The sequence below is a fragment of the Xiphophorus maculatus genome, chromosome 18 (genome assembly GCF_002775205.1).
Source record: "Xiphophorus maculatus strain JP 163 A chromosome 18, X_maculatus-5.0-male, whole genome shotgun sequence".
NCBI lineage: Eukaryota > Metazoa > Chordata > Actinopteri > Cyprinodontiformes > Poeciliidae > Xiphophorus > Xiphophorus maculatus.
In genome coordinates this window covers 22,631,594-22,658,656 of record NC_036460.1, presented here as the reverse complement: position 1 = coordinate 22,658,656, position 27,063 = coordinate 22,631,594, and the positions used below count along the sequence as shown (strand labels likewise).

The following is a 27,063-nucleotide window of genomic DNA, read 5'->3' as shown; positions in this document are numbered from 1 at the left end:
TATTTTTAAAGTGGGGCCCTTCTGAATTGACCTTCATCATCTGCGCACTAAGTAGGATGGTTTTTAAGTTTTGCCAATTGCCATAAATAGAAGACAAAGCTAAAAGTTGCATGGATTCATAAACAATAAGTCATCTAGATGTGTTGACTTAATTGACGTATTTTAAACATTAATTAGAAAAAAGATTGGCATTTGATGTTTTAGCCAAATTTCGATTAACAACGTGTGCTGCTAACCTATGGAGAAAAATCAGCGAAAAAAATAAAGTAAGCAAAGCAGCTGTAGGCCTCTACCTTATGTTAACTCTTTATTATCTGTGCTCAAGTCTTGTTGCATCAACAAAAAGGAGGAAGTAGCAGGAGAGACAGATAGGGAGAGGGACAGAGGAGGAGATGTGTATACGTGCAGGGCTGCACTAGTCTGCGATACACAGTCTGGGGGATTCCAGCCAGCTGCACAGGGAGCGCTGACCTTGGCAAAGAGCATGCAATTTATCTGCCCCTGGAACAAACAAGTGTTAGATTCAAGTGTCGACCAGTCAGCAGATAAATGATTGACTCACGTTAATGAAGCCAGAAAGATTACACTTTAACAAGAAAGCATGTTGCTCTGCAAATGCACAATAACACAAATTACACGTTGCACATCGTGGAAAGATGGCATTTTGATCGTTTTCAGGCGAAAGCGTTTACTTTCAAACTCATTATATTCATGTGACTTTGGGTTTCAGAAAGATTTATTGGATTCATTGTGTAACTGTCTCTTTCTGCAGGAATGAAATCAAGACTAAATTCTGGTTAAGGCGGTGTGTGCTGTTTCAGCACGTCGGGCAGGAGAGGAAGAAACTCGCTTCTCTTCCTTGCAATCAAATCCGAACAATAACTGATTATCCATCTCTCACTGCTATTGAGATAAATTAAATGCATCTCGCTAAGAGTAATAGCCAGAGGCTGGGGTTGTTTTGCTCCGACAAGACCCGGGACTTAAAAACAAACTTACTATCTGCGCTCACTCCTCTGCCCATAATGAAAGTTTAGCCAGCGTCGTGAAATGTTTCCAGAGTCTAACATTCCTGTCATATCTGGCTTTTTAAGTGTATACCTATTACATGCATCACATGTTAGCGTCAGCAAGCTTTCAATAAGATTTTACAGTCACACATTTAGCACTCTGCACCTTTGCCCACATTTTTTAGTGGATCTAAATCGATTTCTGTAATGACCTCGCAGAAATCGAGGTCATCAAGAAAACAACAACAACAACAACAACAATAATAATAATAATAATAATAATAATAATAATACAGACCTTTGGGCACTTAAATAACTTAAAAACAACATAATATGTAGGAGAAAACATAAGATACAGAAACCCTTCAGCTGTTTTGAACAGCAAAAACAAAAACAAGTCTATGATTTAAACTAAAATGTGCAGATTCATCATACTGTGATGATTTAAATGTTATCCTTTGTAGCCAATTTTGGTAAGATTAGAGTCATTGCGCACCTGAGGAGAAATACTCTAATTACCTTTCTTGCAAAGAGTTGAAGTCAACTCTGTTTCTTTGTTTTCATGGTAAGCGTGAAACCTTTTGTATGGTTTACTTCAAACTGAAAAGGAGGAACAAGGAGAAATCAGCCCCAGTCACCTAAAATTTATTCTATTTTATGGTGTATTACCAAAAATGTTCAATTTAGTTTTCAGATCTCAAGCCAGTAGAGCTGCTTTGGGATGCAATGGACCTGGATATGAAATTGACAGATCTGCAGCATGATGTTAGTTTGTCAATGTGGATCAAAATCTTCGAGGATTGTTTATGAAAGCATGCCGGATTGATGAATCCGGCATGCTTTGAACAACACCTGAGCGCAATAGCAGAGTCCTTTTCACAGATACACCTGAATATCTCCATCTAGGACACCAGAAGCTCAAAGCAAGAGTCAACAGCAGGATATGCTTCTTCTCCACATTCTCACCTCTGCTGCTAAATTCACAAATGTACTTTTCTTAAAAATGTGGCACCATCTGGGAGTTCTGTCCTGTGAAGAAGCACTGTCAAAACAAATAACTGACCAAGTACAAATTTTCTTACTTTCTGTTAGAATGTTGGTCTAAAAACACCTTTTTATGTACAAAGATATGCGACATGAGGGGACTAGAAGTAGATATGCATTTGTTTATGGTACATATACCATCTTGCTACACTGTGTAGATTTTGAATGAAGTTTTCATTCCACTGTACATGCAACATATGTAACAGGTGTTGATCATAACCATCATAGATGTGGTAGTGTGATGTTTCACAACTTGTGCTTAATTTCTTCACATTCATGCCTATGTTTGGGTTTAAACATTGTTTACATTTTAGAGACACTAATACGTGTGGTAAGATAAAAAAGAAATTGTGTGACAAATGTTTTTGAAATGATGGATAAAGCAAAAACTGCAATAGTCAGAAGGCATCGTGTTCTTTTTAATCAAGATAACTATTTTAATTGAAACATTCATGTGGCACATCCTTTGAATTTCCTCCTAGGGATTTCACATGCAATCATCACCATCAGTAAACTGAAGTCTAGTTGATCAGGTCAAAAGACCGTGAAGAAATGACTTTACTGACACATCCAATCAGGGTTAAAGGTCATATGGGAATAAATGACCAGGACAGATAAAGGCGAAAAGATGTAAGATTTTAGAGTCATAAACATTTCTGTATTGTAGGATATTTACATATTAAAGTTGTGTTTCCATACTTGCATGTGTTCCTATTGTAGGACCCACAACAGAACCTTGAATAAGCTTTTAGCCTAAGGTTACATTGAAATGAGAGATGTGAGATGTGGGCTTGCTAGTTCTGTGTCATCACCCTGTGTCCCTAATCCTCCAGGGTGAGGCATTAATCCCAGGCCCTAACCCCTGGCCTGGCTGCATAGCAGCACATTACCTCATTTCCTCCAGCAAAGCAAATTTAGAAGTGAACAAGAAAATGGCCAGTCTATAGGCAAAGATTTATAGCCCTGAGGTCAGAGAAGGTTCAGCTTTGTGGGTGAAACAACAAAACGTGGAGTTGTTTGGTTATTTAGGATAGACGCGATTTGTATTTACTATTTAGATAATCTATTACTATTTGGTTATTTAAATTTACAGATATTCACAACAATAGAAATTACACAAAGTTAACAAAATAGTTCAAAAAAATAACTTTCAGATTAGACTGTTTGGATTCAATGTCCTAAACAGGCTCTGCCAAAACATAGGCTTAGATGAAAACAAATTGTCATGGCACTTGTGGTAACATTTTTATTTTAAGATTATTGTCTAAAATCACCATATTATTACAATGTCAAAAATTAAAATACAGGAAACTTATGTTGCAGAGCGCACCATTTTAAATTATTTAAATAATAATTGTAGTTTCATTCGAAATTCAGAACTTGCTATTTTAGCTACTTAAAAAAATAATTATTCCCATTTTTCTTCAAGCACAAATCCGTTTTGATGTTTGCTAACAATTCTTTCCCAACTATTTTCACATTTTCTCATTTCATGTCTTAGTTTTCATATCTTGAAAGTGACTACATATCTAACTATCACGTTATTATATAACCGTATGGGTATGATGTTTAAAATTTAGTCTAAATAATCGTTTGCCCCTATCACGGAACAGATTTTTAAAATATCTGACTGTGACTTAGGCCTATTATTTTCACAGCCAATGCAAGAAAAGAAAAAGAAAAGGAGTGGAAGTTGAATAACAGGTTTAAAATAGTACTTATTGGTTAAATTTATTTGTAAATGTTTAGTAGGCATAGGTGATAGAGAAGGAGGCAATAGAAGGCACATTCCAAATGATACTCAAGCCTTCATCTTGTTATCAATGCTTTTTTTTTTTTTTGCTGTTTTGGACACTTCCACCGCTGCCATTGCTAAAACTACAGCAGACTACAATTCTTAAATTGCGCAGAAAATGTATGTCATCTTTCACAACTTCTTCTTCTGTTCCCTGATTGGCCCAATTGAAAAATCTACTGAAAAAATCCACTTCAATGGGAGAAAACCCTGACAGATTGGAACTGAATTGAGTTGTAGGAATGAAAGGTGAAAGCCAGGCTTTATGTCTAGCTTTTGCTAGACAAGAAACTAGCTCCAGTGGCGCAAAAGGTGGCTATGCACTGTATGCAACGCATAGGGGCGCTGCACTAGAGGGGGCGCAAAAACAATGTGGGGAATATTTTTTCTAGTCAGCATTTTATATACTTAACAGCTGTTTGTGTATGAAAGGATCAATAACAGAGGAACAGCACTGACTAGGCTCTCCACTCCCATACAGGCAGCTTGGGCAGCGGCCATTCCAGAAACCGCTGAGGCGCGTTTTTTTTTCTTTTAAATTTGTAGTAATGCCTCAACAACAGGGAGCTAAAGATGGGGCGCAGAAAAAACTCCGGGGCACAAATCAGAAAACAGAAGAGGGGGAAGGATAAAGATGTTGGAGAGACGAAGAAAAGCTTTTCAAAGTGGTTGAAAGACAGAAGGTAAGAAATGTCAGTGTATCAACAAGAGAGTTGTAAATATTCAGGTTAGCTTAAGCTAGCCTAAAATGACAGGCGGTTGTTGTCCAATACGGGACTCGATTTATTCCGTATTGCTATAATGTCTGATAGACACACCTATCACACACATCTCAACAATAAGTGTAACAATAATGACCAAAACAAAACAGGGAAATATTAGGGTCAGCTAAATTGTCGTTGCGGGACCTAAATAGGACCCCACGAACTGACGCTGTTGTCATGGTTACCTAGAGACGGACACTACGCAGCCGCAGTGAGTTGCTATCAACCAGTGTCTTTTTAAAATGTCCACCCGATAAAACACCGTCCTTAGAAATAAAACCTCTGGCAAAAATACAGACGGTAAACAATGACAGTGAAGTTTAATAGGGGCATTAAAATAAACGTGTCGGTGACATTCAGTGGGTTGTTTGATATCAGACAGAATGGATCAGGAGAGGAACCGCAGACCCGTCAGAACCTAAAGAACCTAAAGAACCAGACATCAGACTCTTCATCCCTCAATCAGGTCCTGAGACAGAAAAATGATATAGATGGCAATTTAAAGAACAAATCGTACAAATAGATTAATGGTAAATAAATATTGTGAAGAGATCATTAAAAACGTTTGTTAGGAGGAAAAACGTTGATATCTTTTATAAATACAGTGTTTTGTGGTCAATATTATGTCACCACGTTATTAATGTGGGTTGCCAGTTTGGTTCAGGCTTCCTATCAAGCTATAAGAATGATAGAAAACATGCTAACAAAAAGCCTCAGACCTGCAGACACAGGCTAACAGAAGCGACTCTTTGGCTCACTTGTACAAGTTTATGTGGGGGGGGGGGGGGCTGAGATGTTCGCATCCACCTCAAAAATATGTAGTCGCGCCCCTGACTGGCTCTCTCCAAGAGCAACAAGCATAAAGAAACATTATGGCCTCTGAAATGTTTCTCCTAAGTAATACTGTTACTTATGTCTAACCTGGCCTTGTGGGAAATAGCTATTTGGTGGCAAGAGGCAGATGGGGTAAATGTATGGTCTTGCCCGGGGAACCCAATCATGAAACAACCGCCACTGACTTTATTTATTTATTTATTCCCCAATCAACATAAAGCCTACTCTGTTTTTTTTTTTTTTTCACTCTAGGGATGAGTTTATTATTTAACACTATTATTTCAGAAAATGCTCCAATGCATCATTTCAAGTTGTCGCAATGTGTCATTATTTATTTTTTATTTTTATTTTTTTTTTTACAACCGCAGCTTACTTTTTTTACATTCTACAACAATAGCGGATGACGCCTGTGCGACTGAGCGTCTGCGGTAGATGCAGGTCACGTGGTTTGTATGCATGCAAATGGCAGGCGGGAGTAGACACAGAGAGCCGCGGTAGGAGGGGAGGGAGGCAGACAGAAACTCGGGGAGCTCCTCCACACAACGGGGAGGGAGCGCTGGTTGTGCTTGTCGAAGGGAAGCTTGTCCAGCTCGGAGCATCCCCCTCCGCCTCCCGGTCACGGTTTAGCGTGTCAGAGCGGCGTTTGACTCCCGTCGCCACCTGGTCTTATTTATAACCGACGCAAAAAAAAAAAAAAGAAAAAAAATCGGATGGGACGTACCGCCGAGCAGAGCAGAGACACTCCCGGAAATAGCATGCGTACTCTCAGCCTGTCACGTAGGCTCGCTGAGGATTTGCATTGCTGTATGGCTGCCGTAGGTAGTAGGTAAGTACTGTGCTTTCTCCCAGCGACAGATTTCACATGTTTGTTTTTTTTTTTTTCTTCACGTTACTACCTCTCTGTTTAAAATTTTTTTTAAATACACTTCTTTAATAAACCCCCCCAATATTTTTAATATTCATTTGATATTCTGTGAAATTTACTACTATCATGTATGGAGCTGTTAAGTTGGTGATTACAACCAGACAAAGACGAAATAAATTATTTTTTATGGTTGCGTAATCGAAAATCGTTTTAAATTTTATTCGTAAACGCGTACTTTTTGAAAACATCAATAGTGCCAGTTGTTGTCGTTTTTATTCTGATATTGTATATTCAAAGTATAATTGCTAGTCCATATTTTTTAATGATTAATATACAAAATAAGACTTGTACTGGTACGTTTGTAATGGTAATGCACCACTACCGCGCTTGGCATTTTGTTTTTAAACTGTTAAGATAAAATCAAAAGACATCCAAGAAGACAGGCCTTTTTGTGGCACCAGTAAAGGTTCGAGGTTTCTCACCATGGCTCACTGTCAGAGCCGAATCAAGAATGTTTGGGGTCCCGAGCAGATGTCGATCTGGGCTCCTACTGAGACCACACCCACCAGCCACCATCCCTAACCCCATATAAGTTATTTTTCTCTCGTCCTCTGCTCTCCACTTGCTGTTGTCTGCACTGTCCCCTCAAATCTTTCCTATATTCCATTTAAAAAATGCCTCCTTGTTTCAAGGCATAAAATTTGTTTTTTTGCACTTTTTAATGGTGAAAATATGACATTTTACATTATAGAACAAAGGAATAAAGGGGATATTATAAGTGAGCTAACCTAATTTCACCCTAACATCAACAAATGTAGAACAATCTCCTAAAATTTTTGAAAGTTTTATTGCAGTATCTTTAAAAAAACATTTCTGTTATTTTGTTGTATTTCTGAATTTTGGTATTGTTAAGTTATTTTATTTCTTTTGCATGAAAATCTATTTTGATGTACAACTGTAATAATTTGCTTACTTATCTTCCTATGCAGGTGATGATTGAAATAAATTATTAACAAATATTTGAAAAACCTAAATAAGACAATTCGACTCAAATAGTTGCAATTGTGTTACATTTTGCAAATGATGTATTACAATTAATAACAATAGCAGCAATTCCCTGCTTTCTTACTTTAATATATCAAACAGATGACAAATCCATATTATAAACCATAAAAGATAAATAACGAAATACAATAATACTTAATTATGATAGCTTATAATTATAGCAAATTATTTATGCTTATAGATGTATTAAGTAATTGAAATGATGAGTATGTTTATTTGTTTAATGTATGAATTTACAGTTTTGTGTAAATTTAATATATAATAAGTATTTAACTTACGGATGTACTGAATTTGTAATCTAAAATAAAGCCTAATATAAGCCTTTATGAATTTTAAATTTAAATAAAATTGAAGTTATGAGAAACACAAGTTAATTGAAATAATTGTCAAACTTTGTTTCAGTATGTATTTAGAATCCCTTATTTTACACTTTATGTGATTCTGTCCATCATGAAATAATTTAAGGTGTCAATAATGCTCATCTGACAGACCCCAACATCAATTTAAAAAAAGCTAACCTTTTTAGTTGAATGTTTTTAATCAGTTAATGTAATTAAATCTTTATTTAAATTAAAATTAAGGTCCTAAATAGATATTATGTAAACATTTATAAATCTGAAATTAAATCCTTATTGATGTCTTGAACTGTGGCACCTTAAACAGTTCATAGCACACAGCAACATGTTGCATCACAGAAACTTGGAGTTTTATTTTACTAGTGCTCTCCATAGCAGATGGTCTGCACTACGCCTATATATAGACCTAAAAACGTATCATTTTACTCTCCACAGATTTCCGACGCTGCCTGAATATGTTTAAAAGGCGCACTGAACCAAACGCAGAGCTGCAGAGTGACTGCTGAAGTCAGAGCGGACCAAGTATTGGGGACATGATACTTGCAGTGCTCCTCTCCGAAAGAGGAAGCAGCGGCTCTGTTGGAAAATGAAGGGAGGACGTGAGGTACGTGTGCACCCAGCAGACGACGAGATCAAATGGAGAGTTTGGGGCTGAAGGAGCTCTTGAAGACAAACTCTCGCCTTGGACCAACAGTCTTGTCAGAGTCGCAGGAGAGAAGAAGCCAGCAGACAGAGATCTACAGCTCATACCAGGCAGACATGGGTCTGAACGGTTTCTGCGCAGGGGCCACTGGGACTCAGACGGCTGCTGAGCTCCTCGCCGACATGGCCTCGCAGACAAACTCCCCAGGCATCACCAGCCCAACAAAGCAGTCCAAAAGCGGCGTTCCGCTCTACAACGGTGGGGTGGTGTCTCCGTCTGCCACCGTGGAGGCCAGCCAGGCTGAAGCTTTGGCCCACATGCCCCATAGTTACCCGGGTCAAGTGAATGGGATGGGCGCAAAGACGGGTGGCTCCGTCTGCACTTTTAACAGTAGAGGCCTCACGATAGAGGATGGGGACAGAACGGCTCATGACATATGCTCTTTAGGAACGAGGAGAATCAACGAGGACCTGAAAGTCAGGCAGGCACAGCAGCAGCAGAAGAGGAGGAATGGAGAGAATTGGGACGGTGGATCAGAAATCCTCAATGGCCATGTCATGGGGTCGCCAGGGTTAGGATGCTCAGCAGACCCAGATTGTGGAGCAGGGGAGTCAGATATAAAGCGGCGGAAGTTGGCTGATGGAACTGTTGCTAACAAATCATCCGAACCACGCAGAGTGGCCCGAGCAGTCGCCCCGCTTAGAGACACCGTCAACAGCAGCAGCTCTCACAACCATCCAAACTGCTCTCCTGAAAATGCTAACTTGCGAAATGGACATTACACTGCATCCCCAGATCCTGCAGCTGTACCAAGCCTACACTCCATCCCTGGCCTGCTGCCTCCTGCAGGGACCGGCTGGTCAGCGGAGCGCATCGCCAAGCAGTACATCATCCCCTGCATGAAGTACTACGGTATTTGTGTGAAGGATAACTTCCTCGGCATGCAACTGGGAGACAGTGTCCTGAAGGAGGTGGAGGCTCTGAACCAGAGTGGGAAGTTCCGGGGCGGACAGCTGGTGAGCCAGGCGGACATTCCCTCCCGGAACATCCGAGGCGACCAGATCGCCTGGGTGAAGGGGCAGGAACGAGAGTGCCAAAGCATCGGGACGCTGATGGCTCACATTGATGAGGCCATCTTGTACAGCGCTGCCAATGGACAGCTGGGGAACTGTGTCATCAATGGACGCACTAAGGTGAGAGACGGGTTTAGGAGGGTGTGGACTCTGGAGCAAGTTTAATAATCACAGGATTTCTAAAAGAAAAAGAATAAATATATAAAGGATTTCTAAAAACAAATCTTGGAAGAAAACTGGGTGGGGGGAAATTACCCAATACTGCTGATTACATATCATAATCATCAGGGAGCCTTCAAAATGTATCTGAAACATTATGCATGAAGGCCAAACTATATTAATTAACAACATTACTGTCAATCAAATGCAGCATACAAACTAAAAATGCATTTAACTTAACCTTCTCTAGGTACCTTTCTTTTGCCTTTTCTCTCCCTCTACGTTGGACTGCCATCTCTAGTTTTCCTTCACTCCTGAGAGCAGAACGGCACATAGTAGCCAACTTCACAGCCAAACAGAAAGTATCAGGCGGTGTTGGTTTTTCAAAATAAAGTAAATTTGAACGTAAATACATTTGTTCAAATATACAGCACAGACCAAAAGTTTGGACACATCTTGTAATTCAATGAGTTTCCTTTATTTTCATGACTATTGACATTGTAGATTCACACTGAAGGCATCAAAACTATGAATAACATGTGGAAATATGCACTAGACAAAAAAGTGTAAAACAACTGAAAATACCCCTTATATTCTAGTTTCTTCAAAGTAGCAACCTTTTGCTGTGATTACTGCTTTACACACACTCTGCATTTTCTTGATGAGCTTCAAGAGGTCGTCACCTGAAATGGTTTTCACTTCATAGGTCAACCTGCCCTGTCAGGTTAATAAGTGGGATTTCTTGCCTTATAAATAGTCATGAAAATAAAGAAAACCCATTGAATTAGAAAGGTTTGTCCAAACTTTTGGTCTGTACTGTATGTGTACAGAACCTTCATTCTGAAAGTATGGAGACTTTCATTTTGTCTTGGCATTGCGCTGCAATCAATTACATGTAGAGCAATCTCTGATTTATCTTCTTCCTGATGTTGGTCAGACTATGGTCTTTTCTTTAGTTTTCATAACTAAAGAAAAGACCATAGTCTGAACTATGGTCCGGCATGTTTTTCATGGCCAGAAATGTTTCAGCTTGCTGAGGTTGCGCAAACCCTCAAGTCTGGCCTGGACAAGGGCAGTTCCAGAGACATCCAGGGCGAATTTTATTCCCCTGCATCTCAGGATAAATACTGGCAACAAAATAACCCCTAGTGATTGCGTGACGTCTTTTGACGCTGTTGTTTATTGGTTGGACGCCTTTTCTGCTCCGCGTTATCTCTGCATTTGTAACACCGACATGTGGGCTTACGCACACAAACGAACACACTTACTCCACAGGTAGCGTGTCAGGGTGAGCCATGTGATTTTCCAGCACATGGAGACGGATAAGTCACTGCCCTTGTTTTTGTCTTCATTCTGCAGCTACCTAGAAGAAGAAAGTAAAAAAAAAAAATGTCTATCTCCTCTGCCATCACTTTATCTCTGACAGCATTTTCTACCATCACTTTGACCACACAAACGTGATGCTTGCATGGTAGAAGGGAGACGTTCTTGTTTATTTTCCTTCCCCTTATCTGATCTCCTTTTCCATGTGAGCTGCACAAAAAAGCTCGAGTGAAAACCCCCTTTGGAAATATCTCAGTCAGTCTTTCTTCTCACGCATCAGCCTCTCTTGTAACTTTAGTTTTTAGTGCCGACTGTTTTCCAGGATCTACTGTCGTGCTGTAAGTGAGAGACTTGCCTGCTCCCAGCTGCGCGGCGCTCGCAGTCTCGGCAGGATTCACATTGTAACACCTCCAGACAATGCGAATCAAAATTGTTTTCGTAAAAGCCTGGCAGAAAGATCAAAACCTGCTGATGTCAAGTCTTGGCCTTAGATTATTCTGCTGGCAGTGAACCATGTAAACTGTTATGTCCCATTAGGAAATGGATCCAGAAGACGTACTGGCACATGCGATCTGGCAAGTAGGCGCACTACTACTCCCTGGGGAGGAATTAGGAAAAGGTGACACCTGAATGCATGCAGCCAAAGGCCCATTCCCACAGCTTTTTCCTAATCAACAGGGCTATAAATGAGATGTTTAAGATAATGAAGTGAAATAGGTATGGAGCAAAGTAATTTCTTCACCTATCTACAGTACAGTGATAAGTATGTTTTCTTTCTGGCCTTCCTGTCCTACGCTTGTCTGTACTTCTAAAGTATTTGATCTACAGTATAACCTTGTTCATCCCATGTTTACCATCAGACTTTGCCCTCAGTACATGCACACTGCTATTTACATAAGCATGAGAGAAGGGCAAGTTGGCGGCCTTTACTTTCTTGGAAGTGCAGTGACTTTGCTGTTTTCGGACCTGAGTCATAGCTATAGTTGCTAAATGGTGGGTAACCTTTTGAGGAAGATTACTCAAAAACTTTGCCACAAAAAGCACAAGATCTTATTGCTTTTTCTTAAAACAGAAAAGTAGCATTTATTCCTGCTTCTGCTATAATAATATATATTTCAGTTATATTTAGCAACATTTATTTTTTACTTTAGTTTTTTTCTTGCAATTTTTTATTTGTCCCTTAATTCTAATTGGTTGCCTCAATCAACCAATTAGAATTAAAACTAACGACTAGCTCGGTTTACAATATTTAAGTTTATCATCAAAACTTCTTACATTTTTTTGGTTCAATACAATCAAATAAATTGAAATAATCTTAAAATTTTTCCTTTTGATTCAAAACTTTATCAAATAACTATGACACATTTTTTTATGTATCACATTCCTTTATGGTGGGGAAAAATTGGGGTTAGAATCGCTCTGGTTCTGGTCTGCATAGGGAAACCCTGAGGGTGCAGTGGGTTGAAATGAGGAGGTTGACTTGTTGAGACATTAACTTTGGTAGCCAGCATGCAGTTGGCAGCTATACAGACATATTTAATAGAGAAAAGCTGAATTTTGCTCTCTTGTTTTCACTAAATATATCCGACATTGAAGCGAAAGCTCGTCTTTCAGCGCCGTTTTATTTCTGTGCCCCATAAAGCTGAAAAAAACTCTGATGGTCGCGATGCCCTTTTCTCTCGCACCTCATTAGAAAGCCTTAAAACTGCAGCAACAGCATGACCTAAAATGTTTTTGTGACTTTGAAGCTGTAACTTTATAGATCTTTGGTATGGCTTACTATCAGTATCCTATGTCTTGTTATGACTAAGGAGAAGAAAAATGTCTTAAATTTTCTTCACCGTTGGATAGTTTAAGCACTTAAATTCTTTCCTGACTGAAATGGACGTACTCGGTAAAACTGTTTACTATGCAGATGATGGAGATTCATACGGCTTCATTAGCCTCTGGCTTCGTTAATTTGGATTACAAATTTCCACTGTACGTTATGTTGTTTATGTACACATAGCTGCTTTCTACATAATGTATTCCTTCTGTCTTGGTTGGCAGAAATAACAAAGGATTCCCTTGATAAAAACGTTAGTCTGTTAATAAGGTTACGGGGTGTGTGTGGTACAAACTGTTCCAGCTTGGCGCTTCAGTACACAACACAACACAACGCAGAGATAGGTGCAGCGGTGGCGTGTACACGACAGGAAGTTGTTGGAAAGGAGAGGAGGAGGATCTGGCTGGAGTGCAGCTAAGTAAAAGGTCACCGCAGCTTTTCCATCGAGCAAGCCGTCTTCTTCTTTTCTTTTTTTTTATTCGGGACCTCCCATTTCCTTCACTCTGCCATTTACTTCACTCTCCTCCCCTATCTTATCAACCCCGCTCGCTTCACGCACAAAATATTTGCCTGCCGTTGCCTTGGTAACAGGCCCATAAAGAGTAGAGTGGAGCAGTATGTTGTGTATGAAAGAAAGACGGAGGGAAAAATGGACTGGCTAGCGGTGGCCTGAATACGGCCTTGCCAGGGAGCGAGTTGCGTTTCCCTTTCCTTTCATCTGTTAGTCGGCAGGACCGTGGGATGTAAACATATACGTGTAATTGACTTTAAGGTCAGTCTACCGATAAGGCAGTGACGCAACTCAAACTCTTGTGTTATGATGGAGTAGAAAACCGTGGCACATTGAGTCGTTTTCCAAGCAGTGGGTGGGGATGGACTAGAAGTGAGAGGCAAAGGGGGAATAGTGAGCCAAGAGTTTAGCAAGGAGACCAGGGATTGGGGGGAGGCGATGCAGTGGAAGCTTCGGCATTATGTCAGCTACTGCAGTGCGCACATAGATGGCCCCTCTCTAACGCTTAACCGGTTCGCTAGAAGTCGTGCTGCACAGGGCAGCCACACAGCTGCAAGCTAGCTGGAGCTTGGGTGGGTAGACCGATTATTTGTAGAGTAGAAGGACAGAGCTTTAAGAAAATGTTATAATCATGGCTAGCTTTGTCAGCCACAGTTTCTCTGGATGTGCGGACGGCGATAGGCTTCTTTTCTGGATTGGACAGATACGCTCCCCCATGTTGAACTCTGTAAAACACGGTTGTGCCAGAAGTGCTTCTAGAGTTCAGTTCACATAATGAAATCTAAAATCAGATCAAACCAATTATAAATAAAAAATTCTAATTTAATTTAACATTAAAATTTTATTTGAAATATGATGCAGGGCAGTCAAATTCAGTTTATAATGCCAGTTGGTAAAAGGTTTTACATCAGTTGCTTGTCCTGAGCTACGGTGTTGTAACAGTGAAGGTTGATTGCATGATAACTTACTGTATATGTTATACATATATTAGCTTTTTATATATATTTCTCTCTGCTGGGTTGAAGTCAGGCCTGTCACAATGACAAATTTTGCTGGGCAATAAACTGTCCCAGTAATTATTGTGATAAACTATATGATGTTTTGAGGCCATTTTCAAGTAATATATTGATTGTGGTGGAATAATAACACAATTTTGCCCTCTATAACACCAATGAACATTTTTTTTGTAAAGAGCACTTAGCACTGAAACCGGAAGGTATTTTAAATATCCAAAATAAAACATATTTAAGGAGCGCCGCTGTGGCCATAGTGACACTGACTCATGGGCAGACAGCATTTTCTCACCTCTTTGTGCTAAGATAACCACAGAGCGGTGTCAATGTTGATTGAAATCCGGTTCCTGTTTATCTCTTGATAAATATGCAGACAAAGTCAAAATATGATGGCACGTGTGACTGGTGATGTGTTTGTGAGGCCTGATCCCCTTAGAGACGAAGCTGGCAGGTGTTAGTTCAGCTGATGTAAACCTGAGAATTGGAGGGGAGGGGATTTTGAACTGATTAAACTTGAGTAATTTCAGACGTTCTCCAGCAGTGACTCTAAGGCTTCAATTCTGTATTTTTGGAGCAGGTTATGACTCCAAATTTCACATTTTAGGGCATATGTTTTGTTTGTCACATCACAGCTATAGTAGTTTGCTACTTTGTAAAATTTCTCTTTGATTTGTGACAGTTGTGTTCAACGTTTTACCACCCGACTTTGTCAGACATAATTTCTCAATAGAGACCTCCCAACAATCGGAAAATGATTGGAATCGGATTTTTCTTTCTTTTAATAGGCCCTGTTCAAAAGTCAGAAATCTGATTTTGTTCTTCTCACATTTATTGAATTCACCCAAACATTTTTAATCCTCTTTTGTGTCTAATTCCAAAGGAAAGAGGAAAAGAAAAGGTCAAAATCAGAAGTCAAACGGCGCGTTTTCACCAAAATACGTCGTTCTTGAGCTGGGTCGGTTTGGCTGCCTTCAAACTTTGGTGTTTTGTTGACGACACCGACGGCCGTTCCCACCGGTTTGGGGAACCAAGTATTTGTTATCAACTGCGAGTGTAACACAGCGTGGCAAGGGAGAATATTACCAAGATGGCGGAGGTGGCTCAGATGTCCACGTTCTCTGTTTGCGTATCTTCCTCTAATTTACCAATTTTCAGACTTTTCAACTGAGAATTTCTGAAAACACCAGTACACTGTTCACCCTTACTGCACATAACAGAGAGACTAATGTCAGGCACTGCCCATTCTTCACTGCCATGCTTGTTTATTGTCTCTTTGTTCAGTGGACTGGCCTTTTTCTCCAGCTGTTGACCGGTCCATGGGGGACGTTACGGCTCACGCAGAAAAACCGGCTATTCTCTGGTGCCTAAGTTGAACCACAGTGGCTTGAAAACATCTTTGGGAGCTGGTGCAGGCTCGGAACCGTGTTGGTAGAAAACGCCTATAAGGGAACCAGAAATCGGTACCAGCCCTGCAAAGGCCTGATTGGTGCTTCTCCAGTTCTCAGTGACAAATCCCTCTGCCTTCATATTTTGTCTCACTGCTTTCACAACACAGTTCACAGAAAATATCCCGTGACGTACCGTGATCACACTGATATTTTCCGACTTTCCTAAATTAGCATAACTCAACAATTATGGAACCCTGTGAGCCAAGACCCTTGTTTTAGAGGAGTCACTGTCTTGTTGATTATAATTGAAAGGACAATTTAAAACAGAATCTGAGGTTCATAGGCATGCTGTTTAATTCATATCTTACTTCCTTTTCATCTAAATTAAGTAATTAAATACACATAAGGCAACATTTATGAGTTTTCCCTGGAGAAAGCATTTGTCATGCTGATATATGCGGAGTATTATAACCATCAAGGTTTTGCAGCTCCAGACAAATTCAGTTTAGTTTGAACAGAAGAGGAAGGGCTCTTTAGATTGTAAAAAATGTTTACCTTTGCTCCAGCTGGAGAAAAATCTGGTCACTCGGGCATTTCACATAAATGGGCTTTGAAGTTTTGGAACAGTGTGCAAAAACATGTATTTTATTTTTTAATAAGTCTCCTACTAAAACCGTGATATCCCTTCATACTGCTGACTGACTCGTGCCCAATTCTGCTGATGAAGGACGTTACTTCTTCTAAGAGGTAGAACACACAGCTGTTATTCTGCCAGGATTTTGCTTTAGCTCAGGTAAAGTCTCCTTAGAGGCAATAGTGCATAGTGGCTAAGTTGCACCTATGACACTTTTTATTTGCTTTATTGCGCTGTGTACGTAACGTACAGTAAATGATAACGATGCACTTGAAAGGTCAGATAGAGGAGATTTAAAGTGACTCGGTGCTGTACAGTACGGCAACAGAGGCGATTGTAAAGATAACGAGTCACCATGTGGTGCAACGCATTCAGCCCTAATGCATCGACGTGTCGCAACCTTTTCACAGTAGCATTTGTGGACCATCAGACGCAGCGTGATGCAGGTTAAAAATGCCAAACGGACGGCTGCCTGCAGTCACCCTGAAATGTTTTAAGCTTCCAGTTATCCCAATCGGTGCTCAGCCTCTCTCACGCAATCGTAGTTCAGGCCTGTATTTGTTCAGCCTCATCATGCCCCTCACGGCTCTCTCCACCGTCATTCCTCTTATCTGGATAAGCACTCACCCCTGGCCACTCTCTTCCAGAACAGCAGGTTCTGCCTGCTTTGCCGTCACTACATTTAGTGTTGTTTTTGTTTTTTTTCTTTTCCTTTTCCTGTCGTGCGAACGGACGGGAGGTCTGGTGTTGGCGTTAAAAGGTTGTACCTGCCAGACAGGTGGTAATATATGCTCAAACTTGACGTGGGCACAGTTCTCAGCAGACATAAGTCAGAAAGGAAGCAGCAAAGGGCAGACAGGATGCACTAGTTCAGGCTCTGTGAATGGTTATTTGACAGAAAAGATGAGATAAAAAACGAAATGCGTAAAGCTTCCCTTTTTAATGCTTACAGTGTGTTTTAGATTCAGTAAAGGGCTTGGTTGAGTTGTCTGTGGTATATTTATTGTTAAGCAGAACTGCAGCTGTTCCATTTGCAATTAAATATTTGTTGGCAGAAATAGATTGACTTAAATGTACATGTTCTCCAAAAATACACACTTTTTTGTTGTTTGCTAAACAACATAGATTGTAGTCATTCTCAGTATATGTTTGGTAAAAAAAAAAAAGGAAACTGAGAGAATCTCAATTGTGCCAACATATCTACCACAGAGCAAAACACACTCTAAGTATTTGTATTCTTTTTCATGTAGTTGGAATAAAATCTAACTTTTTAAAAAATGTTCATCAGTCATTAGTTTTGGCAGATTTTAGAAATGCACCAATCAGAATTTTCTGGCTGATATTTGAGGCACATATTATCAGAAGATAAAGGAAGACGTTCCAAATTCTTTCTTGCCTTCCTGCCGTAAGTGGTCATTAATTATTTATATTAGGCGTGAAACCATTTACTATTTTAAAACAAAGACAACATGGCTGCAACCTTGACTCTGTTTTTAGCATCTTATAATCAGTGATTAGTGCAACTAGCAGTACTTAAACACTGTTACTAAATGTAGCTCTGCACCTTAATGCCAAGATTTTAGGAAAAGATCAAGCGTCAACAGGTAGAGAGTGTTACAATGTACAATTATCAGACAATTCATAACTATTACAACAGATCATTTATTCCTTCTTTTAACAGTCAGAGATTGAGAGCTGAAAGGATAAACCACAAGCTTCCTGGTATCTGATAAAAGTCTTGCTCTCTCTCACTCTTTCACAGCCTGTATAAGAAAATAAAGTTTTCTTATTTGAAATAGCTTCTTACTTCTCCTTGCTTCCCCTGACTTGGTTTTTAAACACCCCACTGTCTCCTTCACTCAATTACGACCTACAACACGTACGGTAGTTTAAAAACTTAGCTTGACAGTTAAGTCTGGCAAGCTAAAAAAGGAAATCCTCCAATTCTGGACACCAACTGGTTTCTCAGCACATCTTCAGTAGATTTTGATTATCTCTGTGAAGCACACAAACTGAACGGGTTCATGTTTGCACAGAAGGGCATGTTTCCCTACTTGATAGCGGCTCCGTATCAGTTTTGTATGTTGATCGGAGGCAAAAAGTGATATCTGAACTTGAAAGTGTCAGCACTGTCTAAAGTCAAACCCCTTAATTTTCTTGCCACTACTTGTCTTTCTGTTGCAATGCCAGTATGAGGGTGTGCTGATAGATTTCCTCAGTATTTGCTGCAATAAGTAATTTTTTTTAAAAGACAACTTCTGATGTTGTCTGCATTTTTAATCTATAAGCACCAGTGGTTTGATTACAAATGCTGCAATATACACAATCTGTAGAGAAAATGCATTTAAAACCATTTTCCAGTGACTGTTGTGTAAGCTGCCAGCAAAAACAGGAACAGCCATTTCTAAACATCTCTTCATAATGTCATTATCATTAGCCAAAAGTCCCAAAGGGTCACTCTAAGATGGCCATAATTGACATAATTTACAAAAGCAACACAAGTGCTGCCCTCCATCTTTGAATTCAAAGTTCTTGGATTCCTCGCTGATGTAACGTAGGTCATTTAGATTATTTTTAAGTAAACTGCTTAAAAAAAAAAAATAAACTGAAAGTTGACAAATGCAGCAACTAACTGACACTGTACGTCCAAATAGGCGGCGAAATTACATTAGTTACAGAGTTTCCTAAAGAGAGGAAGGAGGCTGAAAAGAGACAAAAGGTTAGAATGATTTACATTTTAGGGAAATGTGACATACGCACAAGAACGATGTGAGGTTTCCTGTCGCAGATAAATAGATTTAGACTAGAGCTGCACAATACACTGAATTGAAACAGTCATTGCAAAATAAGTGTAAAGTATTCCTTGAATGCAATATTTTGTATTATATAATTTTGGTGTTATTATTTAATTTCCCTTTGGGATCAGTGAAATATTTTTGAATTTTAATTGAATTGAATTTGGTATGCTGATACAGGTACATTTCAAATCTATTCAAATTTATTGAGAAGTTGTTTTTTTAATTTAATTTCACAAAGTGAAGCATATTATGTATTCAAGCCTATATTGCTGTTACTTATGACAATTTTCTGCTTACAGCTAATTTTCTAACAAAGAAACGGGGGGTAAATTAATCGTATATTTAATATCTGCTTAAAGGTTATTTTCACAACCTCAGAAGAAGACAAACGAGCCTCATCAGAACACGTCTTCAATTTACTGAGATGTTCATGTGTATTTCAGATGCCATGAATCCATACTCTGGATGGCAATAATCTGCTCCTCGCACGAATAAGCCGTGGTTATAAAGAATCAGCTTCAAAATTCTGATCCGTCCATCTCTCCTTATTATAAGTCGCTACAAATGAGCAAATACAAACCATTGCCCATCAGAGAAAGCATGAAAATAAAAACAAAAACACCTGCTCGCCACCGGTGCTCTCGTAAAAACTGTCCTGAAGACGATCTTCTGAGACACTTTATATATCTTTCCCGAATGGTATTTTTGCAAGATGAGAAATATGTCAGGGTTCATTCAGCCGTTTTCCCAGCTCAGAAACGATCTACAGAAACAGTATGCATTCTCTCAAACAATGGCCTCACGCTGGTATTTCCCCCGCTTGACGTCTCGGCGTTGGGAGGCCGTCGCACCGCTTTCTCTTGGGACCCGGAGGGAACCGAGACTTGCGTGAAAAGCTGTTTGGGGTCGATGCGCATTCCAGACAAGCGTCACCGCGAGACTTGAGTCTGTAAATGTACTCTAAGTTAAGTGACGGCGGTGTGTGTGCCATGGCTGTGTGATCTAATGGAACATGGTCGTGTTTCAGGCCCTCAGTAAATACTTTGCAAGCTGTTTCCTCAGACTGAAACAAGCCTCTGGGTTCTTGAAACAACTAGAGTGAGACTGAAATATTATGTTCCCCAGGAAAGCGTGGAGTCAGTGCATCACCTCAGCTTGACTGAGACGCCATCAGTCATGACTAGCCGGTTCTGCACCGCTGCGGTATTGATTTAACCTTTAGGTAAGACAGTTGCACTTGTCCCCGTTGTTTTGCCGCCGCTCAAATAAAGGTGATGGCTTCTGAGGCGTTTTAGTGAGGGTGTGTGTGTGTCGCCTTTCTTTCATTCACAGCCAAGCGAGTTTGGCTTGTGCTCTACTTAGCCGCCCATTGTTGGCCCTCATTAGCAACTCACGCCCGCAGCCAGAGCTCATTAAACTCTGCAGGTTTTCACTGCTTCAACCAGCAAGAGGAACGTCGGTGTCAGGCCGAAAATAAACGTCCAAACCTTTGAAGAGGCGACGACCTCTCATCGCTGACTGATGTGTCGAGTGTCGCCTTTATGTCAGGAAGCTGCATCATTTAATTCAAGTGAAGTTAATTGGTGATACCTGTTCGTCTACGCCGCCTGTCCTTCAGTATTTGACTCAGGCTTTAGTTCAAATATTCACCCGGGATATTGAGCACTCCTTTAGGAATAAAAAGCAAATGAAAACACAGTTAATATTCATTGTGTGAGCAAGCTATCTTTTTATATTTAAAAAAAATGTAATGGCACAATTAACTCAACACACATAGACCTAGACCTTATGATGTGTTTTGAGTTTCTGTTCTTGCAGTAAAATGCACGGTTGCTTAAACTCTTTCTGACACTGACATTGAACAAGAACAATCATATGTACAAAAAGGGAGATTATGATTGTTTTTGAGGTTGTCAAATATTCACAATTGAGGAATATGTTTTTTTTAATATAATTCTTTTTTACTGCAAGTAGAGATTTTTATTTTTTTTTCAATTTGAAAAATAAATCTCACTCGCTCTCGCAGCCTAAATGAACTTCAGAAATGTATTGGCATTTCAAAGAAAACTGTTTGAACGGCCACTTGGATCCCGTGTTTTCTCAGTCCTCACAATCTTACTGACTCTGAAAATAGCTAACTACCAAATCCTTTTTCCTCGGTACCAACTCCCACACCGAAGAGTGATGTGGTCAGTTTAAACATGTTGTACATGTGGGTTCAATGATCAGGAATATGAAGGATTGTTGATTTTTCTGGTCAACCTGTCATGTCCAGCATTGATTAATAAGGGCTTTTTCTTTTGCATATTTTGGCATGATTCTCTTGGCATGTTTGTATGTGATGATAAAGCTGTTGTTATTGTACTAAAATGCATAAGATTTTATTATTAATTTTTTTTTTTTTTTGTCTTAGGCCATGGTTGCTTGTTATCCAGGGAATGGGGCTGGATACGTCCGCCATGTTGATAACCCAAACGGCGATGGACGCTGCCTCACATGCATCTACTATCTTAACAAGAACTGGGATGTTAAGGTGTGTTGATTATTATCTTTTTAAAATTGAAAAACTCTCAGTCGCTAGCTGTTAATTCCCTTTTTGCTCGGGTTTCCTAGCTAAAATGTGATCAATTCTTAAAAAAAAAATGTTCTCACTTAATTGAAATCTTATATTCTTGACTTGCACATGTCCCCTGCAGACATGTGACTAATCTGTGCACATTTGTCTTTGTAGACACACGGAGGTTTGTTGCAGATCTACCCCGAGGGCAAAAACGTGGTGGCCAATATCGAGCCTGTGTTTGACCGGCTGCTCATCTTCTGGTCTGACCGCAGAAACCCACATGAAGTGAAGCCATCTTACGCCACTCGGTTAGTAACAGCCACTGGAATACGCGGTGCATCCTCACAAATAAAAAAAAAAAAAAAGTTAATTTATTTTTTTATATTGATCCTGCTGTGTAAATACTAATTTCAATTAAAAAATTAATAAAAGCGTAATTTTTAGCTCAGTTTTCTGTCGTTGACCCTCTGAGCTCCTCGGTTTTGCCAGTCACCCTTCAATTGTTGTAGTTTCAATCTGTCAAAATGTGACAGATGTAAAATAAACCTCATAATTGTGTTGTGAGATTAGGATTGGCAACCGTTTGCTTTGCGCTGATGCTGATATGCGATAGACCCGCTCTGCGCATAAACACGCCAGTGTCAACAGGGGGTTTATTTACATCGTTGCATAAATTAGTTTTGTCCTTGGAGATCACGTGAAACCTCCCCTTCCCTTTTTTCTGCCGGTTCGACTGCTGGGTGTGGTGGGGAGGGGGGCAGAGGCAGGAAGTATATGTTTCCTGAGGAGGTCAGTGGGAGGGAGAGGAGAGGAAGGTTCGATGGCAGGACTCGTGCTGAAGAGGCACACACATGAGAGACAGGAATAAACAACAAAGCCCCACAGGAGAGATGAGAAACCGTAGAAATGAACCTTGCGTTGCCTGAGACATCCTTTTCCCAGGATGGTCGCTCCAAAGTGGTTTGAGTTTGTTGTCCTTGTGATAATTAATTAACTTTTTAGCAATGTTCACAATGGGTTTTTTTTCCTGTTTTTATCATGTTTTTTGTTGTTTAAGTGGATTTTGCCTGTAGAAGACAGCTTTGAGATAAAGTTCATGTAAAGGGAAATGGACAGAAACGTTTTCAACGTGCTGAACGTAAACTGTTTCTTCACATCATATTTGTGAGTTGGACCAGATTGGTTATCAAACACATCCTGTCTGGAGGTTTTTCAAAACATAATTTCACTAATAATTGAAACAAAAAGAAAATGATTAGAGAGTTGGTATTTCAAACTGTTTGTTCCGTCTTTCGTTGGCGATTAGCATGACTGGCATTACAAAGACAGCCATCTGCCAATGTACTTATATTCTAGATAATATAGCTCTGTGTCTTAACTCTGAGGTTTACAAAAAGCAGCTAACATTTTTAGAATTGGCAGAGATTGACAGATGAAAAGGATAAAGCAGCCCTGATGATGTCTGCTGAAAATTTTGCTCCTTCTCTTTGGATGAATGAATCCTAATCATGTTGAAGAAAATAGTTCCTGGAAATACATTTTGCATGCATTAAAAAAGAAAAAGAAATCTACAATACTAGATGTCATTTTGACTTTCTATGAAGTTATGTAGCACTTCACTGCCCAATATTTCAATAACTCAAATTCTAAATTTCAAATGAAAGGTCAAAGGGAAATTAAGTATTGATTAGGTCTTCATTTGGCTTATGTAAAGCTTTCTACCGGTAAAATTTCCAATGCTGTTAGATGGTAATAATTTGCTTTAAATGGATCGTGCTCTGCGTCATGGTAGTATTAGCTATTAAAATTTTGGTTTGATTTTACACACAAATGATGCTGTGATTGCTCTCTATTAATGTAGGGTTGGATACTAACTCCAGAACACTACTCCACACAACCCTCTTAAAACAAACTATGATTTTTAATATAATTGTCTCAAAATATACAATAATGAATTAGGCAAAATAAACCAATGTGACGTTTTAATGTGAACTCGATGTGTTTTAGCGTTTATTTGTACATACATTTATTTCATAACCAGGTATGCCATCACAGTCTGGTACTTTGACGCCAAAGAGAGGTCGGAGGCTAAAGAGAAGTACAAACTGGGTAAGCTTCCTCATATCAGTTTGGTGCGATATAATGTTGCTAGTTTCTAATATTTCACTTTTTTAATATTTATTCACAGCAACAGGACAGAAGGGCATTCAAGTGCCTGTCACTCAGAACAGCAGGTCATAAAAAAATCTCTCCCAAGTGTCCAGAGAGTACCCTCAAAGTATTATGTGCCTTCCTCTACCGCTGACGGACACTACGATCACAATGGGAGGCGCGGTGAAACCTTCAGCAAGTGTCCAGCTGCTTGATTCACACGGCGAGCCGCAGGGTGAGGATCCGGCTGCTGATCAAACACCTGGCAGGAATAACAGGAGCACAGCGGACTGGCTCGGACGGCAACGGTGGGCTCAGAAGATATGAGACTGGATGGAAAAAAAAAAAAAAAAAAAAGACTTTGACATCTCGAAGGCGCCCCCACTACAGAACAAAATGACTGACTGTTGTTTTTTCGTTGCATTTCTGCTTCTTCAGTTTTCAGCGATTTTGTGATGTTTTAACACATCAATGAAAGAGCAGTGAAATCTAAGTCCTAAGTTCCTTTATCTCACTTGTATGTGACGGTGGCCTCGTCTCTTGGCGGTGTGTGTGTGCGTGTGCGTGTGACAAGAAACAGGGGCCGAATATTGGCTTCAGGCTCAACATTTCAGATGAGGACAGCAGTTTTATTCTCAACAAGTGCATCTCAATCAATTAAAATAATTTGATTCAGAAGGTGAACCCCACATCGCAGATTCCTTAATGTATTTATTTCAGTTTTGATGATTACGCTCATTAAATCATCCATTGTTACTTCTCTGGGTGTGGACAAGGGCCACGTTCTGCTGAAAAAATGAATGTGAATCTTTGTAGGGTTTTCAGCAGATGGAAGCATGAAGTCCTCTGGAAAATTTTTGGAAGACACAATCATGCTTTAAATTTGAAGGGTTTTGCTTCAGAGCCCTCTCCAGGCTAACCTTATCCCTGTTGCTTGTGAAACCTTTTCCTTCCACTCAACTTTTCAGTAATATGGTTGGATACTGCATACAGACTTCTAAATGGCCTTACCATCACATTACTCTCAAGTCTACAGTTCTTCCTGATGCTTGTGCAAAATTGCTTCCACTCAACTGCATAGAGACTTCTAAATGGCCTTACCATCACATTACTCTCAAGTCTACAGTTCTTCCTGATGCTTGTGCAAAATTGCTTCCACTCAACTTTATATGATTTGAAACAGCACAGTATGAACAGCCAACTTCTTTAGCAGTGACGTTAAATAAAAAGTGACTTTTTATTTAAAGTGCTGCTGAATAACGTCTGTCAAGTCAGCAGTTTGTCTTTTGTGCACCTGATTCCACCAAAGTTTTGCCTTCCACTCAACTTTCCAGAAATATGCTTTGAAAAGTGATGTTATATTTAAATTTTCTGAGAAGCTGAATTACAAGTTGTCTTTCGCCACAATCATCTAAATGAACCGAAATACGGTAAATACTTAAAAAATTCACCATCGTGTGCAAGGAATCTGTATAAAATGAATATTGCTTCTTGAACTGAATTACTGAAAGAAAACTTTCCGGTGATTTTTCTAATTAATTGAGATGCACCTGCAGAACACATCAAGTAGACAAACTTTTACAGGACGTTTTGCTTTTCGTAGCTTAGAATAATTTTTTTCATCCAGACTCAAAACTGCAGCTCGACATAACGCCCAGGAATCCACAGTGAATATATATCTTGGGGATTTGTTCATTAGCGTGTTGATCTCTGCACACAGCTCACACCTGAGACAAGAGGCAGGCGGTTCTGCTAAGGGCAAACGAGATGGTGGCGGCGGGGGGCGGGGGGGTTGAACAAGTCCGCTGTGTGTGTTAATGTTGCCTTTCTGTGCGTTCATACCAAGATGGACCAGAGTGGAACAAATCCGGCCGAGAAATTCCCCCACAGAAAAAGGACAACGTGACAGCGGCTTAAGCAAAGTTTTTTTTTTTCATAATCTTATGACTGAAAATCTGTTGGTCTCTAAACTTAAGACAATTGGAGTGTAAAGCACAGATTTTTTTTTTTTTTTTACAACTAAACACCGCGGGTGAAATATTTGCCTGCTCACATGTGGGATTGAGTATTTCAGAGTGTATATGTTGGTGTGTCGATTTCCTCTGACCCCGGAGAGGGGTCGCAGGTATTGTCTCAGTGTTTTGTTTTTTTTTGTTTGTTTTGTTTGCTTGATTGGTTGAACAGAAGGTTATTTGACAAAAAAAATTAAAAGCACTTTATTGTTTAAACACAGTCAGCCATGTGTGAATGATAGAAATAGTGTAAAGATTTAGGTTAATGCCTTTTAATGCTGTGGATGATTTGGTATTCGAATGCAATACAAACTTAAACAGTGAGTTTAAATAAATGTTATGCCTTGTTTTGAAGTATTTAATCGAAAGCGTGATTATTTTTTTTCTACCTAAACTGCTGTTATTGGTTTACTAGAAGAGGGAAATCGGACAAGTTTAAAAGTTTGATGTGCCTGTTTTTTAGACAATAAAATAAGTTAATTTATTTTAGATTAAATACTCAATCATCAATATTGTCATAGCTACTAATACAGGTTGCTATGACACCTGCATGGTATACCAATACTTCATCTATAGTTAGAATACTAGTGAAATTTATCTGGAAATATGAACATTTTTAGTTTGTAAAAATAATCTTTTAGAATAAATAATAGACTGACCAACAATTGACTATGTATTGTAGGGTTTTTGTACATAAAATAAGTTTTACGAATACATTTTTAACCATAATGCTCTTGTTGCATTGAGATACACCTCAAAAATGGGCCTTATAAAGATGGAGCAGTACTTACTTTTTCATGTGGACTTATTGTCATAACTCCTGGTTCTGCATTTTTTTGTGTTTTCGGCCTGTACTCGGAGGCGGGCAAGTTAGATTTTGTTTTATTATTATTATTTTTTAGATTTGTTCATTTTCAGTCAGCAAATAAACAAGGACGCTCTCTGAAGTCTGAGATTATGGACAAACGCCCTTTTCTACCTTCTCAATTCACCTCCAAAATGTAAAGAACACAACAGCAGTTGACTTAAATATTTTACATTTGTGCCATCATCACATTTGCTGGTATTCAGTCTAAAAGCAATGGCTGGTACTTCACCTGCGATCCTTTTGTATAGCATATGCTGAGAAAGGAACATGTAAAACATGTCTGAGCCTTACTGATGTAAAGGTAAAACGGTGTAAAAACAAAAACAAAAAATGTTGTGGGTTTGTAGCGTATGCTATTTTATAGATTTTTTT

At 39.4% G+C, this 27,063-nt stretch overlaps 1 protein-coding gene across 1 annotated transcript; it reads left to right on the top strand.

Moving 5' to 3' along the window:
- The first annotated feature begins 5,921 nt into the window (after positions 1 to 5,921).
- LOC102221054 (egl nine homolog 1-like) lies at positions 5,922 to 26,185 on the top strand. The gene is made up of 6 exons (XM_005804120.3): positions 5,922 to 6,273; positions 8,169 to 9,569; positions 21,514 to 21,633; positions 21,832 to 21,968; positions 23,702 to 23,769; positions 23,849 to 26,185. The coding sequence occupies exons 2-6, from the start codon at positions 8,370 to 8,372 to the stop codon at positions 23,899 to 23,901; spliced, it is 1,578 nt and encodes a 525-aa protein (XP_005804177.1). The 5' UTR covers positions 5,922 to 6,273; positions 8,169 to 8,369; the 3' UTR covers positions 23,902 to 26,185.
- Positions 26,186 to 27,063: the final 878 nt, after the last annotated feature.

What these genes read in the sequence shown, in the direction of transcription:
- LOC102221054 (XM_005804120.3), top strand. Translation starts at nt 8,370, where the DNA reads ATGGAGAGTTTGGGGCTGAAGGAGCTCTTGAAGACAAACTCTCGCCTT. An exon ending in AAGCCATCTTACGCCACTCG is followed by an intron (nt 21,969 to 23,701) that starts GTTAGTAACAGC and finishes TTTCATAACCAG; the next exon opens with GTATGCCATCACAGTCTGGT. An exon ending in TAAAGAGAAGTACAAACTGG is followed by an intron (nt 23,770 to 23,848) that starts GTAAGCTTCCTC and finishes ATTTATTCACAG; the next exon opens with CAACAGGACAGAAGGGCATT.